The sequence below is a fragment of the Staurois parvus genome, unplaced genomic scaffold (assembly GCF_062004578.1).
Source record: "Staurois parvus isolate SC_StPar_1 unplaced genomic scaffold, SC_StPar_1.0 ptg000380l, whole genome shotgun sequence".
NCBI classification, from domain to species: domain Eukaryota; kingdom Metazoa; phylum Chordata; class Amphibia; order Anura; family Ranidae; genus Staurois; species Staurois parvus.
Window position 1 is genome coordinate 1,651,118 of NW_028318176.1, and position 18,938 is coordinate 1,670,055.

The window sequence follows — 18,938 nt, forward strand, 5'->3', positions numbered from 1 at the left end:
GAGGAGACTGAGTTGTAGGTCTGAGGATAAAGCCTTGGAGGACCCCAATGGGAGGAGGAGACTGAGTTGTAGGTCTGGGGGTAAAGCCTTGGAGGACCCCGATGGAAGGAGGAGGAGACTGAGTTGTAGGTCCGAGGATAAAGCCTTGGAGGACCCCGATGGAAGGAGGAGAAGAGAGGAGGAGACTGAGTTGTAGGTCCGAGGATAAAGCCTTGGAGGACCCCAATGGGAGGAGGAGACTGAGTTGTAGGTCTGGGGGTAAAGCCTTGGAGGACCCCGATGGAAGGAGGAGAGAGGAGGAGACTGAGTTGTAGGTCCGAGGATAAAGCCTTGGAAGACCCCGATGGAAGGAGGAGAGAGGAGGAGACTGAGTTGTAGGTCCGAGGATAAAGCCTTGGAGGACCCTGATGGAAGGAGAAGAAGAGAAGAGGAGACTGAGTTGTAGGTCCGAGGATAAAGCCTTGGAGGACCCTGATGGAAGGAGAAGAAGAGAGGAGGAGACTGAGTTGTAGGCCCGAGGAAAAAGCGAGGTAATAAAGGTTTCTACGGGTAACCGTCAGGCGGCTAGAGGGAGAGGAAGTGGAAGATGGGGAGAGAGGGAAACTAATAAGATGGTGGTCAGAGAGAGGAAAAGGAATGTTGAAGAGGTTGCATGGAGTGCATAGGTAGAATATGAGGTCAAGGGTGTCTCCATCAGAGTGAGTAGAAGCCTGTATCTATTGTGTGGCCATTGTGTGGCCATTGTTTAACCATTGTGTAACCATTGTGTAGCCATTGTGTAACCATTGTGTGACCATTGTATAACCATTGTGTAGCTATTGCGTAACCATTGTGTGGCCATTGTGTATCCATTGCTTCAGGTGAAATGAGAAGGTCAGCCTGAGATGTTTAGAAGTAGCAGAGTGTTAGTATTACCAGGGATGTTGAAGTCTCTGAGAATTGCGGGAATTTCGGAAGAGAAAGAGTAGGGTAGCCAGGCAGAGAAGTCATTGAGGAAGGCATCACCCCGGCAATCATCATTTTACCCATCAGCACTGTGTAATATATACAATACCTTCCTAGATCAGTGCTGGATGGACATGGAGAAGGACCAGAATGACATCACCTACCGCATACTCAACCTCACCCTGGAGATCATCTACCTGCTGACCGGAGAGGTGAGGAGGATTCTAGGAGGTCACATGACATCACTTCTATCTCTATTAATAAAACACAGACCTGACCAGAGAGGTGAGGAGGATTCTGGGAGGTCACATGACATCACACAGACCTTACCGGAGAGGTGAGGAGGATTCTGGGAGGTCACATGACATCACTCAGACCTGACCGGAGAGGTGAGGAGGATTCTGGGAGGTCACATGACATTACTCATCTCTATTAATAAAACACAGACCTGACTGGAGAGGTGAGGAGGATTCTGGGAGGTCACATGACATCACACAGACCTGACCGGAGAGGTGAGGAGGATTCTGGGAGGTCACATGACATCACACAGACCTGACCGGAGAGGTGAGGAGGGTTCTGGGAGGTCACATGACATCACTCATCTCTATTAATAAAACAGACCTGACCGGAGAGGTGAGGAGGATTCTGGGAGGTCACATGACATCACACAGACCTGACCGGAGAGGTGAGGAGGAAGGTCACATGATATTGTTATTATTTTATTACAGAGTTTTCCTCCTGTGAAGTCAGGTGATCATCTCACCATCATGGTTCCTCCACCTCAGTCCCTGAAACCTAAGGGGGACAGTGACCAGAAGATCCTGGAACTGACCAATAATATCATCAAGCTGCTGACAGGAGAGGTGAGCAGTGCTGGGAATTCTGGGACATTCTCCAGTAACAGACAAGGGATGTGTCTGGATAGTGACTGTATCATTGTGTGTGTCAGGTTCCTATAAGGTGTCAGGGTGTCACTGTCTATTTCTCCATGGAGGAGTGGGAGTATTTAGAAGGACACAAGGATCTCTACAAGGACGTCATGATGGAGGACCACCACACCCTCCCGGATCCAGGTAAGACATTTGGTGATTATTGTGAGGGTGTATTATGGGGTTCAGCACGTGTGGTGGGTGAAGAGTGGAAGATGGGGGATTTCCCCTCGTATTGCTGGAAAAAATATTTATGTTGATTGTGAAGAATGTTTTTCATATAAGAAGGTTCCAGTTTTTTATCTTCCATGGACATCTCAGTCCTAGTGACCGCCAAATGGTGAATGCACCAACCAGATAGGTTTAATGGAACTGATCCTTTGGGATTGAATGAATGGAAAGTAACCATTATGACTGGGGATAAATAGCCAATCATGACCCCCAAAGCCCCCTTCTTAGGCATCTCCTGATTGGTCCATGAAGACCTTTAGAGATTCCCGTTCTTCCAACTTCATGGAAAATTGGCAAATTTCAAAAGGTTTCATTTCCTCCTCCTAGTGTTGAGTTCTGATCCGGGCTTCTGCGTGGTTAGTGATGACTATATATTTCCAACCTTCATTTCCCGAGACTTCAACCAGGCTGTGTTCACCCTAAATACTCTCTTTGGCCCAAAGTATGTAGAGTTTAGGTGTGTCCAGTGAAGGGTCTTGGTAATCCTCCACCATACAAAGACATTGGAGACAAATCATGCTCTTCCAGCCTTGTGGTAACAGTTTGGTGAAGACCCTTTTCTGTCTCCCTCATGACTGTCCCCCGTGTACAAAGCCAGCTCCATAAAGACATGGATGACTAGTTTGGTGAAGACCCTTTTCTGTCTCCCCATGACTGCCCCGTGTACAAAGCCAGCTCCATAAAGACATGGATGACCAGTTTGGTGAAGACCCTTTTCTGTTCCCCCATGACTGTCCCCTGTGTACAAAGCCAGCTCCATAAAGACATGGATGACCAGTTTGGTGAAGACCCTTTTCTATTCCCCCATGACTGTCCCCGTGTACAAAGCCAGCTCCATAAAGACATGGATGACCAGTTTGGTGAAGACCCTTTTCTGTTCCCCCATGACTGTCCCCTGTGTAGAAAGCCAACTCCATAGGACATGGATGACCAGTTTGGAATTGGAATGCCAATGGTGATCCAGGTCTTCTCATCCAACATCTGTACCTGACCTCATATATAGGCACAAATTCCCACAGACCCCCTCCAACCTCTTGGGGATAGTTTTCCCAGAAGAGTGGGGAATGTTCTAGCCGCAAGGGGGGCAACTCCCAGTCAGTAGCCATTTTGGGATGGGATGTCCCGCAAGCTCATATAGATGTGATTATACGTTGGATAGGTGTCAATATTTCGTAACCTTGTTGTAACAGTTTGGTGAAGATGCTTTTCTTTTCCAGCATGACTGCCCCCTGTTTAAAAAGCCAGCTCCATAAAGACATAGATGACCTGTTTAGGGTGGAGAAACTTTAGTGTCCTTCACAGAACCCTGATCCCAACCTACTGAACACCTTTGGAATGAATGGGAATGCCATATGTGTGCCAGGTCTTTTTTTAGGGCCCAATGTGAAGCCCAACATGTGAGTCAGGTCTTCTCATCCAGCATCGGTACCTGACCTCATATATGGGCACAAATTCCCACAGACATCCTCCAAAATTGTGTGGAGAGGAGTGGAGGATGGTATACCCACAAAAGGGGCCAATTTCATGATGGCCATAGGGGATGGAGGTAATTCCATAGTAATGACCATGGTGGAGGCACCTTCTCATTGGGCTGGGACAGCTCCATAACAATAGCCATGGTTCTAGATTGGGATGTTGTTTAAGGTCTTGGAAGTGTGATGGTCAGGTGTCCACCAACTGGGCCATGCTGAGGGGGTCATGAAAGGGTTCTGTTTTTCTGGCGATGACCCCGTAAACCCAATCTTATATAATTTTGTTTCTACCGATAGATGCATCTGCACTGGACAAAAACATGGAGGAGGAATTGGCATGGAGGGAAGACAAGGATCTCCCGGATGCTCACAATCATGAGGACTCTATTTCCAGTGAAGAAGGGATCTTCACAGACACGGAAAACGATGCATCCCGAGACTGCGCACAGTATACGTGTCGGATCATCATGGAGGATTCCGGTTCCTGTGAAGAAGAAAGTCTCTCACAGGAAGACGTCTCACCCCCGACCGTTCACAAACTGACCCCATCCGGTCAGGTTAAGTCAGAGCTGCCCCCAAGCCAAGAACCAGGTCCCCCACGTATGAGCACCTTGATACCTACAGATGACACATCGGTCATGCCTAGCCATGTGAAGGCAGAACCCAGCCTGTGTAAAGACTTGGACATGGACAATCTGGCATCTTCAGACAGGAGACTTTGTCCAACCCCTCATATTAAGGCGGAGCCGCTCTCAGATGAAGAGGAACATATCCCAGAGTCGGACATTTTGGTCCCCCTGGATTGTTCCCGACATTCCTCTATTAAAGGGGAGCCCATGTCTTGGGATGAAGAGGACTTTCTGAATAGCGGTCTTTACACCCACCACGGACAATACATATCGGCTCATATCAAGATGGAATCGGCCTCCGGTAACAACCTGCGGAAGCGGTGGCCTTGCTTCGAATGCGGGAAGACTCTATCCACCAGATCAAATCTTTTTGTCCACCAAAGATCGCACATCCGGAAGAAGCCTTTCATCTGCGCAGAGTGCGGCAAAGGTTTCTCCAGCCGCGGCTACCTGGTCATACACCGGAGGAACCACACAGGGGAGCGGCCCTTCTCCTGCTCCGAGTGTGGCGAGAGTTACATGGCCAAGTCCCAGCTGCTGCGCCACCAGACCAAGCTGCACAGCGACAAACGCTTCGTGTGCGCTGACTGCGGCCGCTGCTTTATCGTCAGGTCGGCGCTGAATGAACACCAGAAGATCCACTCGGGGGAAAAACCGTTCAGCTGTGCCGAGTGTGGCCGCTGCTTTAACAGGAAGTCCAACCTGATCTCCCACTACAAGGTCCACACCGGAGAGAAACCGTTCGGCTGCCCTGACTGCAGCAAGAGCTTCACCACCAAGTCAGTGCTGAGGGCCCACCAGAGGATCCACATGGGGCTGAAATTCAGATCCTGACCCTGGAGGACTGTCCTAAGCGTGGCCCCAAAGGTCTGCCTGTTCTAGTTGTGGCCACGAGGGAGGGGCTCTTCTGACTGGGACCCTGGAGGACTGTCTTAAGCATGGCCCCAAAGGACTGCCTGTTCTAGCTGTGGCCATGAGGGACAGACTCTTCTGACTGGAACACTGGAGGACTGTCCTATATGTGGCCCCAAGGGACTGCCTGTTCTAGCTGTGGCCACGAGGGACATGCTCTTCTGACTGGGACCATGGAGGACTGTCCTACATGTGGCCCCAAGGGACTGCCTGTTCTAGCTGTGGCCACGAGGGACAGACTTTTCTGACTGGGACCCTGGAGGACTGTCTTAAGCATGGCCCCAAAGGACTGCCTGTTCTAGCTGTGGCCATGAGGGACAGACTCTTCTGACTGGGACCATGGAGGACTGTCCTAAATGAGGCCCCAAGGGAATGCCTGTTCTAGCTGTGGCCACGAGGGACAGGTTCTTCTGACTGGGACCATGGAGGACTGTCCTAAATGAGGCCTCAATAGACTGCATGTTCTGGCTGTGGCCACGAGGCACAGGCTCTTCTGACTGGAACCCTGGAGGACTGTCATACATGTGGCCCCAAGGGACTGCCTGTTCTAGTTGTGGCCACGAGGGACAGGCTCTTCTGACTGGGAACATGGAGGACTGTCCTAAATGTGGCCCCAATAGACTGCATGTTCTGGCTGTGGCCCCCTAGGGACAGGCTCTTCTAACTGGGACCCAGGGGCACTGTCCTAAATGTGGCCCCAAGGGACTGCCTGTTTTAGCTGTGGCCACGAGGGACAGGCTGTTCTGACTGGGACCCTGGAGAACTGTCCTACATGTGGCCCCAAGGAACTGCCTGTTCTAGCTGTGGCCACGAGGGACAGGCTCTTCTGACTGGGACCATGGAGGACTGTCCTAAATGTGGCTCCAATAGACTGCATGTTCTGGCTGTGGGCCCCTAGGGACAGGCTCATCTGAATGGGACCCAGGGGCACTGTCCTAAATGTGGCCCCAAGGGACTGCCTGTTCTGTCTGCGGCACAGAGAAACAGGCTCTACTGACTGTGACCTTGGAAGGACTGTCCTAAACTTGCCAAGGGACTGCCTGTTCCGAAAGACAGGCTCTTCTGACTAGGACCCCGGGGGGAATGTCCTAAATATTAAACCCCCCGGAACTGACTTGACCTAACCCTGACCCCGAGGACTTTCTATGCTGCGGATGATATTTATACCTTTTCATTTTATTTGATTTTAGATAAAGCTGATAAAACGATCGTTTCTGAGTATTCAATGTCTCCTGGGCAGCTCCCCTGAGTGTACCGTCCGGATTCTTCCCATGAGGAACCCAACAACATGTATGACCACAGATCGGTTCCTCAGAAAGTGCTGGAGATGTGCGAACGTTAGGACGTCCCCTAGATACAGTGAAGGAAATGTGTATTTGCTCCCCTGCTGATGTTGAATGGTCGCCCACTCACAAAGATATGATCGGTCTAAAAATAGAATTTTCGGTGTATTGTAACACTGAGAGACAGAATAGCAACAACAAATTCAAGCAGAAATGCATGTCTAACAAATTATGCACTAATTTGCATGTTCATGAGGGAAATAAGGATTTGATCCCCTATCATTCAGCAGGATTTCTGGCTACCAGGTGTCTTTCATACAAGTAACAAGCTGAGATTAGAAGCAGTCTCTTAAAGGGAGTGCTGCTAATCTCATATTGTTACCTGTATAAAAGACACCTGTCCACAGGAGCAATCAAACCATCAGATTCTAAACTCTCCACCATGGCAAAGACCAAAGAGCTGTCCAAGGATGTCAGGGACAAGATTGTAGACTTACACAAGGCTGGACTGGGCTACCAAACTATGGCCAAGCAGCTTGGTGAGAAGGTGACAGCAGTTGGTGCAATCATTCCCAAATGGAAGAAACACAAAACAACTGTCAGTCTCCCTAGTTCCGGTGCACCATGCAAGATCTCACCTCGTGGAGTGTCAATGATCATGAGAACAGTGAGGAATCATCCCAGAACTACACGTGAGGATCTTGTCAATGATCTCTAGGCAGCTGGGACCACAGTCACCAAGAAAACAATTGGTAACACACTACGCCGACAAGGACTGAAATCCTGCAGTGCCCGCAAGGTCCCTCTGCTCAAGAAAGCACATGTCCAGGCCCGTCTGAAGTTTGCCACTGAACATCTGAATGATGCAGAGGAGGACTGGTGGAAAATGTTGTGGTCAGATGAGACCAAAATCCAGCTCTTTGGTATCAACTCAACTCGCCGTGTTTGGAGGAGGAGGAATGCTGCCTATGACCCCAAGAACACCATCCCAACTGTGAAACATGGTGGTGGAAACATTCTGCTTTGGGGGTGTTTTTCTGCTAAGGGGACAGGACAACTGCACCGCAGCAAAGGGACGATGGACGGGGCAATGTACCGTCAAATCTTGGGTGAGAACCTTCTTCCCTCAGCCAGGGCATTGAAAATGGGTCGTGGATGGATGTTCCAGCATGACAGTGACCCAAAACACACGGCCAAGGCAACAAAGGAGTGGCTCAAGAAGAAGCACATTAAGGTCCTGGAGTGGCCTAGCCAGTCTCCAGACCTTCATCCGATTGAAAATCTGTGGAGGGAGCTGAATTTTCGAGTTGCCAAACGTCAGCCACCAAACCTTAATGACTTGGAGAGGATCTGCCTAGAGGAGTGGGCCAAAATCCTTCCTGAGATGTGTGCGAACCTGGGGGCCAACTCCAGGAAACGTCTGACCTCTGTGATTGCCAACAAGGGATTTGCCACCAAGTACTAAGTCATGTTTTGTGAAGGGGATCAAATCCTTATTTCCCTCATGAACATGCAAATCAGTCATCATTTGTTAGACATGCATATCTGCTGAATTTGTTGTTCTATTCTGTCTCTCAGTGTTACAATACACCGAACATTCGATTTTTAGACCGATCATTTCTATGTGAGTGGGCGAACATTCAACATCAGCAGGGGAGCAAATACGCATTTCCTTCATTATAAATAAAGAGAACCTGTCACTAGGAAACTTTGTATGAACTGATATTTCTGGGTGATGGAGGGAACACAAAGTGCTGGGGCACAGTGGTGGCTGAATTGGGTGGGCTCAGGTTAGGGGCGAGTACTGGGGGCCGTGTAGAGTTCTGGTGCTTAGTTTGGACTGGTGGAGTGCAGGTGCTGAATTTTGGGGGACCAAGTTGGGTGCTAGTACTGAATTTTATTGCAGTGCTGGGGCAGGTAGTGTGATGTGGGTGGTAGATGATTTTGTAGGTAGGCAGTGATGAATTTTGGGGTCCAGGTGGGAGTTCTGGGGCTTATTTGGTGACTAGGTGGAGTGCTGGTGCAGAGGTCCTTCTGGCTCATGCAAAGATTCCTCTTCAGAAGAGTTGTATCATTTCCCTTCCCCTGTATTACAAATCCGCACACATCCAACCACACATGAAGTCCAGCCCGGCCTCCTACATACTGACAGGGCCTCCTACATACTGACAGATCCTCCTACATATTGACAGGGCCTCCTACATACTGACAGATCCTCCTACATACTGACAGGGCCTCCTACATACTGACAGGTCCTCCTACATACTGACAGGGCTTCCTACATACTGACAGATCCTCCTACATACTGACAGGTCCTCCTACATACTGACAGGACCTCCTACATACTGACAGGGCCTCCCACTCTCCTCCTTGAGGCTGAGGTATGATAGCTGCTTACTCAAGGTGGGCCCATTCCAGACTCCTGTTCCATCACAGCTCTGCCCAGCTAGATGAAGTCATTCTTCCTATGTGGAGATGTACTTCTCTTGGTGTTGGTTCTGGGTCGGTGAGCGGTGATTGGTGGTGACATCAGGCACACACAGGAAATGATTGGTTTGTGTTACATTGGTTCCTCACTCACTCCTCTTCAGGTGAGCAGGGAGGAAGGCTCTACATATGCCTCTATGCCGATGACACACAAATCTATCTCTCAACCCCCCACCTCACCCCCTCGGTCTCCGCCCAAATCACACACCTACTGAGCGACATATCAGACTGGATGTCGCTCCACTTCCTTAAACTGAACCTCTTCAAAATCGAGTTTCTTGTCTTCTCCCCAGCCCGGACACCACCCCCCATTGACTTCTCCATCACATCCAACAACGCCACCATCAAACCCGCCGCACAGGCCAGAGTACTTGGTGTCATTCTGGACTCCAACCTATCCTTCCAGCCCCAAGTCCAATCTTTAACAAACTCGTGCAGACTCCACCTCCGCAACATCGCCAAAATACGCACGTTCCTAACCACAGAAACCACTAAACAGCTCATCCACTCCCTCATCATATCACGACTCGACTACTGCAACTCCCTCCTCACTGGCCTGCCTCGCCGCTGGCTATCCCCGCTTCAGTCAATCCTGAATACGGCTGCCAGACTCATTCACCTTTCCAACCGCTCCATTTCCGCCACCCCCCTCTGCCAATCCCTCCACTGGCTTCCGATTGCGCAACGGATCAAATTCAAAATCCTAACACTGACGTACAAAGCTGTCCACCATATTTAGTTTAGGATAGAGTGGGGAAGGATGAGGACCTGTGTTGAACCTTTATTGCTCTCAGCTTCCTGTCCGGGCATCATGGAAGGTGGTCACTTGGAGGCCATACGAGGAGGTTGTTGTCGGACTTCTAGCTCCAACTCAATGTTACTGTCTAGGCGCCATATGTCACAAGATGCCTTGAAGACGATGATACGGGTTTCAATAGACTAAAGACCCCATTGTGGATGTGTCCACCACCTGGCTGGAGGCCCTGTGGCTATTATATATGGTATGGTATAGTTGACTTTTCATCCATTGTTATCACTTGCCCAGGTTGGGTGGGCAGATTTAGTCTTACTTGAACCTCTCCGCCACATCTACAGTATCAATCTGCCTCATAGACCAAATGTTGATTGGTCTTACCCTAGAACATGGCTGGTTTTAAACCACAACAATGGACTCCTAGTTGTTGACCACCTTGACATGGTTTTCTAGAACTAGTGGCAGAAGAAAGGGAGGGCGCCAGGTCGGGAGGAGTAAATTCAGTGAAAAATGTAAAAACGGATGATTTACATCTGGAATTCCTTCATTCGGCACATGGAGTAGAAGGACCAGCAGAGGAGCGGGATGGTGGTGCAGTCAGGTGGAAGGATCGGTGACAGCAGTGGGATCATGCAAGGAACAGCTCGCAACTCGGTGATATGTGTTGATGACAGGTGCCGTGGAAAGGAGGCGTTGCGGGAACTTTGAACACACATCGCCGAGTCGCATGCTGTTCCCTGCATAGTCCCACTGCTGTCACCGATCCATCCACTTGACTGCACAATCATCCCGCTCCTCTGCTGGTCCTTCCACTCAACATGCCGACTGAAGGAATCTCTGATGTAAGTCTTCCGTTTTTACAGCTTTTCACTGAATTTACTCCTCCCGACCTGGCGCCCTCCCTTTCTTCTGCTTATCCTCGAGGGATTCCCCACATCCTTGACAAAGATCTGCCAGTCCCTTCCCAGGTTGTTGCCTTTTGATCCATCCCTTCTTCCATCATCAGCCTCAGGACGCACCACCTGTGTTTAAACCGCCACCACTCCGGTCACATAGGTTCTTCAGCATCCCTGACGAGGCCTGCCGGCTCCCACCCAGGTGCCCTGGTTCCTTGGTCTGCCTTCTCCTCCCATTGCCTATCCTATGGACCTTTCCACCCAGTGACTCTTCTACATTATCTTCTGTGTTCCAAGTCAGTTCCCATTTTTCCTTCCACTACACCCCATACCACCATCCCATTCTATGTCTTGTGAGCGCTGAATTTGTGTTCATTATCTAGTTTTCTAGAACTATTGGACTTATTATGGGATTTTGGTTAGCCCCTTTTTGATGTCAGTGCTCCTATATACACGGACTTTGGCGGTTCACTACTGGGTTTGGTATTGTTACTTCATATTGTTTTATTGAAAACTAAATAAAAATGACTGAAACAGACAAAAAAAGTTAAAAAAAATTTTTTTTTTGGCCTTACAAACACTTTAATGCAGTGTGGGTGAACTTCCACATGAAGTGAGCCTTGGACGGAGACCTTATTGTCTCCTCCGGCACTGAGGTGGAAAACCTCCCAGGGTTATAGCCTGCAGGTAAGTGATGAAGAGAGCTCCGGGCTTCCATGGAGCTCTCCAACCTTCAATGAGAAGATCACCATAGAGATCATTCTGGAATTTTCCACTTTAGATGAAGAGAGAGCTCCGGACTTCCATGGAGCTCTCCAACCTTCTATGAGAAGATCACCATAGAGATCCTTCTGGAATATTCCGCTGTAGATGAAGAGAGAGCTCCGGGCTTCCATGCAGCTCTCCAACCTTTCATGATAAGTTCACCATAGAGATCCTTCTGGAATATTCCACTGTAGATGAAGAGAGAGCTCCGGGATGTAATGGAGATCTCCAACCTTCAATGAGAAGATCACCATAGAGATCATTCTGGAATTTTCAGCTGTAGATGAAGAGAAAGCTCCGGGCTTCCATGGAGCTCTCCAACCTTCAATGAGAAGATCACCATAGAGATCCTTCTGGAATATTCCGCTGTAGATGAAGAGAGAGCTCCGGGCTTCCATGGAGCTCTCCAACCTTTCATGAGAAGTTCACCATAGAGATCCTTCTGGAATATTCCACTGTAGATGAAGAGAGAGCTCCGGGCTTCCATGGAGCTTTCCAACTTTCTATGAGAAGATCACCATAGAGATCATTCTGGAATATTCCGCTGTAGATGAAGAGAGAGCTCCGGGCTTCCATGGAGCTCTCCAACCTTCAATGAGAAGATCACCATACAGATCATTCTGGAATATTCCGCTGTAGATGAAGAGAGAGCTCCAGGCTTCATTGACCTAAACAAAACAAAATTTGGATTACATTTCCTCTCCAGCGCTCAGAAATCCTCATTTACCGTCAGTCTGGCACTGGATCTCCTCAGCAGAAGCTCTGTCATCCCTGTATAGTTCAGAACACTGATACACTATCACTGCACTGGCCCTGATGGAGGGATTGGTGGGCCCCTGAAACACCTTTTGGATCCTCTGTATCTAATTAAATATTTTACTGGAATATTCATACAGTAGGTGGCACTCTGATCCTTCCTATGCCAGTGCCACATCCTCCCAGGACACTGCCAGTGCCACACCCTCCCAGGACACTGTCAGTGGCACACCCTCCCAGGACACTGCCAGTGCCACACCCTCCAAGGACACTTCCAGTGCCATGCCCTCCCAGGACACTGTCACTTCCCACCCACCCAGGACAAAGCGAGTGGCACACCCTCCCAGGACACTGCCAGGTGCCACACCATCCAAGAACAATGCCAGTGCCACACCCTCCAAGGACAATGCCAGTACCACACCCTCCCAGGACACTGCAAATGCCACACCCTCCCAGGACACTGCCAGTTCCCACCCTCCCAGGACACTGCCAGTTCCTACCCTCCCAGGACACTCCTAGTGCCACACCCTCCAAGGACACTTCCAATGACACACCCTCCAAGGACACTGCCAGTTCCCAACCTCTCAGGGCAATGCCAGTGCCACACCCACCCAGGACACTGCCAGTTCCCACACTCCCAGGACAATGCCAGTGCCACACCCTCTCAGGACACTGCCAGTTCCCACCCAGGACAATGCCAGTTCCCACCCTCCCAGGATACTGCCAGTGCCATGCTCTCCAGAGATGCTCCCGATTCCACATTCTCCTGAGACTCCACCAGTGTCACACTCACCCAAGCCTGCTCCCTGGAAATCCCTTGGTGGCTCAGGTGGCTGGGCCACTTAGTGGCGTGTTAGCAATGCAGCCACACCGGGGCAGCCAAGCACCAGTAGACTAGCTGGCCTCAAAAGAATGGGGTCCGCTTTAGGTGAAGCCACATCCACCAGCTATACTTTCCAAACAATCGTACAGAGAATTACCAACCGTACTCCAGTCTGAAAGTGATTGTCCTCCCTTAAAGACGACACCACAATCTAGCAATCATCTCAGCTTCTTCTGTGCTCCTCTCTGATTTAGTGTCACTTTGTTCCTTAGGCCTGATGCACCCTGTCTTGGCTAAGGACCACCAAGTGCAGACCACCTCTCTTATGACACTGTCCCTACCAGACACTGAGGCGTTCTAATTGGACAGGGAACGGCAGAGGGCGGAGCTTACCTATGGAGTCGGGAAGTGAAACCAAATCAGAGAGGAGCACAGAAGAGGCTTTTCTGGCTACGGAGCGTGAGAACAGAGATTGGAAGGAACCGGTTCTTTAGATTAAAATGGCGTACGGTTCAGTTTATGGGATGCTGTCGAAAGATTAATCTGCATCGTTCCAGTATTACCATCTGGGCCGGTATGCGATTTCTCCTCGTTTATGACCTGACCACCTACCGAGTGTCACAGGGGACCTCACCGGCTGGAACCTCACTGGTTGGGACTCGTGTACTGAAGCTTGATGTATCCCAAACTAAAGAGAAGAGACAGAAAGGATTATTCTGAGAACCCGTCCTGCAGTTGAGTCATACGAAGAGAATTATGGTGTGTAGAGGGGGTGGAGCTTCTCTCTGTTCACTATGGATAGAGTAGAGAAAACATTTTCCATTTCTTGACTATCGGACGTGGACATCATGTATTCTTATAACCAAGTCCCAGATCCTTTCCCAGCTTCTCCGCCATACAGCTAGGGGGAGCCACTGGGACACCAGGGTGACAGCCAACCAATAGGCAGGAGATGTGCTAGAGGTATATAGACAGCTGCTCTAGTCTTCTGCATCGCCATTGGCTCCTCCACAACAGAATGTAGAGGAACCGAGAGGAACGACAGGAAGGGAGGCAGACAGGAAGGGAGGAAGGAAAGGAGGGAAGGTAGGAAGACGGAGGGAGGGAGGAAGGAAAGAAGAAGGGAAGACAGGGAGGGGGAGCCACTGGGACACCAGGGTGACAGCCAACCAATAGGCAGGAGATGTGCTAGAGGTATATAGACAGCTGCTCTAGTCTTCTGCATCGCCATTGGCTCCTCCAGAATGCAGAGGAACCGAGAGGGACGTGGTGGGAGGAGAACAGGGAAGGAAGGAAGTGAGGGAGGAAGGAAAGAAGGAAGACAGGAAGAAAGGGAGGGAGGAAGGAAGAAGGGAAGGAAGACAGGAAGGGGGGAGGAAGGAAGACAGGAAGGGAGGGAAGAGGGAAAGGAAGGAAGACAGGAAGGGGGGAGGAAGGAATTGAGGGAGGAAGGAAGAAGGGAAGGGAGGAAGGAGGGAAGAAAAGAAGGAAGGAAAGGAGGGGCGGGAGGGAGGAAGGAAAGAGGGGAGGGAGGAAGGAATGAGGGATGGAAGGAAAGGAAGGAAGAAAGAAAGAAAAAGGAAAGAAAGAAAGACAGGAAGGGGGAGGAAGGAAGACAGGAAGGAAGGAACGAAGAAAGGAAGGAAGAAAGGGAGGAAGGAAGGAAGGGAATGGATGGAAGGAAGGAAAGTAGGGGAGGGGAGGGAGGAAGAAAGGTAGGAAAAGGAGGGAAAGGAAGGGAAGGAAGGAAGACAGGAAGGAAATGAGGGGAGTAGAGGGAGGAAGGATGGTTGGAAGAAAAGAAGTTAAGAATGAGGTAAGGAAGGATGAAAGGAAGGAAAGAAGGAGGAGGGAAGGAAGGAAGAAAAGAAGGAGGGAAGGAAGGAAAAGAGGGGAGTAGAAGGAGGAAGGATGGTAGGGAGAAAAGAAGGAAGGAAGGAGTGAAGGAAAGAAGGAAGACAGGAAGGAAGGAAAAGAGGGGAGTAGAGGGAGGAAGGATGGTAGGAAGAAAAGAAGGAAGGAAGAAAAAGGAAGAAAGGAAAGAAGAAAGGAGGGAAGGAAAGAAGGAGGGAAGGAAAGAAGGAGGGAAGGAAGGAAGGAAAGAAGGAGGGAAGGAGCGAAGGAAGGAGGGAAGGAAGGAAAGAAGGAAGGAGCGAAGGAAGGAGGGAAGGAAGGAATGAGGGAAGTAAGGAAGACAGGAGGGAGGGAAGGAAGGAGGGAGGGAGAGAGGGAAGGAAGAGAGGAGGGAAGGGGGGGGCTTTCTGTATGGTTGGCAGCTCCTGCAGAAAACAAGCAATTGTCTGAAGAATGGTACGGGATTCCTTCTGGTTGGACATGACCCTCCAGAGCTGTAGACACCTCAATGATATCTTCCCTGCTCAGCACACAATGGTTCCGGTACTGGGAGGAGCTATAAGAGCATTGCATGGATGGGTACCCTTGTCCTCACCTCCTAGAACCCCATGCAGGTCTCTGCGTCCTCACCTGGAATCATGGAGCTCCCAGTGTCCTCCTCCATCGCCCTCCTTAGAATAGGAGCAGCCCGGAAGGCTGAGTATATTACACAATCGATCTGCTTCCAATGACGACCTTCTATCATAGAAATACAAGGACACCCACAGTCTTTTCAGAGTCCTGGTGGAAGTTAGGATGGAGCGGATTGCTTGGCAGGTCTTTTCATTCATGGTGCAGTTAAAACTATAAAAAAAAACACAAACCAAATAAGAGAGATTTCTTCTCCAGCTTCCATGTTTTGGATTTCAGGTCTCTACAATTATTCTCAGTACCTCTCAGGGTGGTTCTCCACACTGAAACACGTCACGTAAAGTGGGAGTACTGGTACTTGTAGGTCATGGTGGAGGTCAGATCTTTGTGGCTCTGAGGAAGTGATCTCAGATTCCAGCACTTTATACGGAGTGCAATGATTGGCAGCCTGCAAGGTCACCCAACCATCACACGGTGAAGAGTGGTCCTTTCAGTTCAGTTCTGTGTAGATATCTGGAGGAACCTGAAAGAAATGTGTCTTCTCCTGCAGACTATTATCCCAAGTTCTGAGTAGTTGATAGCAAACCTCCAGACCCACCAATGTGACGTAGGTCTTCCTGACATCATGCCTACATGTCGTAACGAGTCCCCGTCATGTTGTAACATGCTACAGCAGCAGAAGACCACCCCGGGTGCCACTCCTGTCAGCTAAGAACAGGAAACAGAGGCTACAATTCACACAGGATCGCCGAAATGGAGCAATAAATGGATTACAGTAGAACTTCTGTCCCATTGACAGTATGCAACTGTCCAATTGGAGGCATGAAAGATCGACGTGTTTTGGGATTGGGTGACTACGTATCGTTAAATATCACTTTGTCTTGCATCTTCATTGTGAAGAACATCAGACTGGGCAATATGCCTAGAAACCATGGAGTCCTGTCCGGGATGCTTCTTTTAGTTGCTCTATCGTACAGTTATTCAGGGCAAGGTCCGAGCAGTACGCCTACACCCACATGTCTACAGAAGATCATGGGGGTGTAGACATGGAAGACATCAACAACATTCAGCGTTACAAAATGAAAAGGAGTTTATTCTTCTGTTGGTAGCCCCGGTCAATTGCACATTACTAGAGCAAGAGTGTGATTGTATGGAGAGATCTCATGTTTGTAGGAAATGTGTCAGGGCTCTATCTACAGCAGAGGTACTCGGAGACCTGGGATTCCTGCATTGGGTCACGGACAAGAGCCGGAACATGCATGTGTACTGGCTCATACGTAGTTATGCACCCATTAGCCCAGTTTGGCGCCAGACGGCCTTTATAAGGAAGCCCATCACTCAGATTGCTGGTTGATCTCTGGCTTCCCAGTACCTTTGTCCATGTTCCCTTGCTACTGTGATCTCCTGTTACCGATGTGGCTTGTTCCTTCTCTGCCTGACTCCTGATCTGACCCCGGCTTGGCTAATAGATGTTCTCACCTGCTCTCCTGATCTGACCCCGGCTTGGCCAACGGATGTTCTCACTCGCTCTCCTGATCTGACCCCGGCTTGGCTAACGGATGTTCTCACCTGCTCTCCTGATCTGACCCTGGCTTGGCTAATAGATATTCTCACCTGCTCTCCTGATCTGACCCTGGCTTGGCTAATGGATATTTCCACCTGCTGTCCTGATCTGACCCCGGCTTGGCTAACAGATATTCTCACCTGTTCCCCTAATCTGACCCCGACTTGGCTAATAGATATTCCCACCTGCTCTCCTGATCTGACCCTGGCTTGGCTAACAGATATTCTCACCTGCTCTCCTGGTCTGACCCGGCTTGGCTAACGAATATTCTCATCTGCTCTCCTGATCTGACCCTGGCACGGATAATGGATATTCACACTTGCTCTCCTGTTTATGACCCCGGCTATCCTATTGACTACGTCTGCTCCAATCCCCACCCGGCATCTGACCTTGGTTTTTAACTGACTACTCTGTGGTCCTCTGCTACCTTGAAGGCCTGCATACCTCTCACGGGCACCACCTGTCTGCAGACTCCAGGTCTCCTGGGTGTACCTCTGACCAGCACTCCTACAGGTGACCCGTGCTACTTTGGGCCTGACTCCTTCTGTCCCATCTCCAGGGAAGTCTGGAACTTAGCCGCAAGGGAAGCCCTCTCTCCATTGGCCTCCATCACCAGGTACGTGATAAAATGTCTTACCGTCTCTGTCACCATAGTTCACGTTTAACCTGCCACTTCTGAACTGTAATCTTGTGACTGAATGACTGAAAGAAAATAAAGTATCACCCTAATGGAAGAGTTCATGAGCGTGTGGCTGAATCTCATTGTTGTAGGAAAGGTCTTACCGTCTCTGTTGTCATGGTTCAAGGTGAACTTCTTCCTGAGCTCCTTTGGATCTTTGGACAATTTTCTGTCTGTTTCAGAGAGAATGTGAGAACTGCATGAGGTATGGACATGGTAGCTGTGGACAAGGTTCAACTTTAAAAAAAAAATGGAATGTTCTGTTCTTAACCCCGGACAATCGTACATCATAGAGAGTTCATGAGGCACAAGAAGATGCACATCAGGGACAAACAGTTCATCTGCTCTGAGTGCGGGAAGAGCCACACCGGACTCAAGCCGCACATCTGCCCCGAATGCGGCAAAAGTTACGTCAGCCGCTCCGTCCTCACCCGCCACCAGAAGATCCACCGGGTGGAGAAACGCTTCTTCTGTGCCGAGTGCGGGATGGGCTTTGTCAGAACGGGGAAGTTTTTGGCCCATGTCAAATCCCATTACCACCCTCGGACGTTGTCACCGCCTCCTAGCTGACCACCACAAACTACAGCTGGGAAATATTCGACCTGCCAAACGGTGGATCCCCGGACCTCACAAATATCATACCCGATTTGTAGCCCTCACCCAAGTTGCCGTGTCCACTAAACGTGTGCTTTGTCTGCAGGGCTTTGAGAATTTCTTGTGTGAACGATTTACGGTACATTCCACTAATGAAGATATTGTTTATGGGCCCCGTCCACCACGCCCTCTTCTGTTGGTGGTCTGGAAATGTGGGACATTTTCCAGTTCACAAGGCAGCAATCAAAGCAACAGCAGACTCACAGTGATCCTCAGTGGGGCAGGTTAACTGAGAAATGAACCCTTTCCAGCCCCAGAGTAGTGGCCACCGCATGTTTTTTTGATGACCTCCACCATTCCCAGCATTCGCTGTTCCAATTCTGACCTTAAAACAAAAAGTCTGCCATCACATCACCAGATAGGAATGTAACAGAGTTACGTCACACAACTGTAGCTCTTTGCAACCTGGAAAAGATCTTGTTGCACCACTCTGAGCAACGAGAGGGGATTCTTCCCTTGGTCTTCAGGAGTGGGGGTGCCGATGTCCAAATGCAATCATCCACAGACCTATAAACAAAAGAGACTCCGCCTCCAACCAGCTGCAACAAAGGTAAGAAGCGGCCTCAGTCTACGCTTCTCCGCAGACCACGCCCACTCACGTGTTTTGCCCCCACCCCCTGAAGCTTAGTTACGGAAGACTATGTGGGCGAGGCAAAACGCCTCAGGAGCCGTGGT

General features: G+C 49.8%; 1 protein-coding gene and 1 long non-coding RNA gene across 2 annotated transcripts in view; one reads left to right on the top strand and one right to left on the bottom strand.

Moving 5' to 3' along the window:
- LOC149455976 (uncharacterized) overlaps positions 1-18,938 on the top strand; it is a 66,667-nt gene that overhangs the window by 1,765 nt on the left and 45,964 nt on the right. The window contains exons 2-7 of the mRNA XM_089685647.1: positions 1,063-1,157; positions 1,674-1,808; positions 1,895-2,018; positions 3,875-5,031; positions 17,792-17,814; positions 17,903-18,157. Coding sequence (XP_089541773.1) covers positions 1,074-1,157; positions 1,674-1,808; positions 1,895-2,018; positions 3,875-5,031; positions 17,792-17,814; positions 17,903-18,157 — 1,778 coding nt within the window. The 5' untranslated portion in view covers positions 1,063-1,073. The remainder of the gene's footprint in view (positions 1-1,062; positions 1,158-1,673; positions 1,809-1,894; positions 2,019-3,874; positions 5,032-17,791; positions 17,815-17,902; positions 18,158-18,938) is intronic.
- LOC149455977 (uncharacterized) lies at positions 11,086-18,870 on the bottom strand. Its single transcript, XR_016313975.1, has 5 exons — positions 17,714-18,870; positions 17,568-17,632; positions 15,367-15,579; positions 13,495-13,570; positions 11,086-11,971 (listed from the first exon to the last, which is right to left on the bottom strand). It is a non-coding gene; the product is annotated as an uncharacterized LOC149455977 (long non-coding RNA).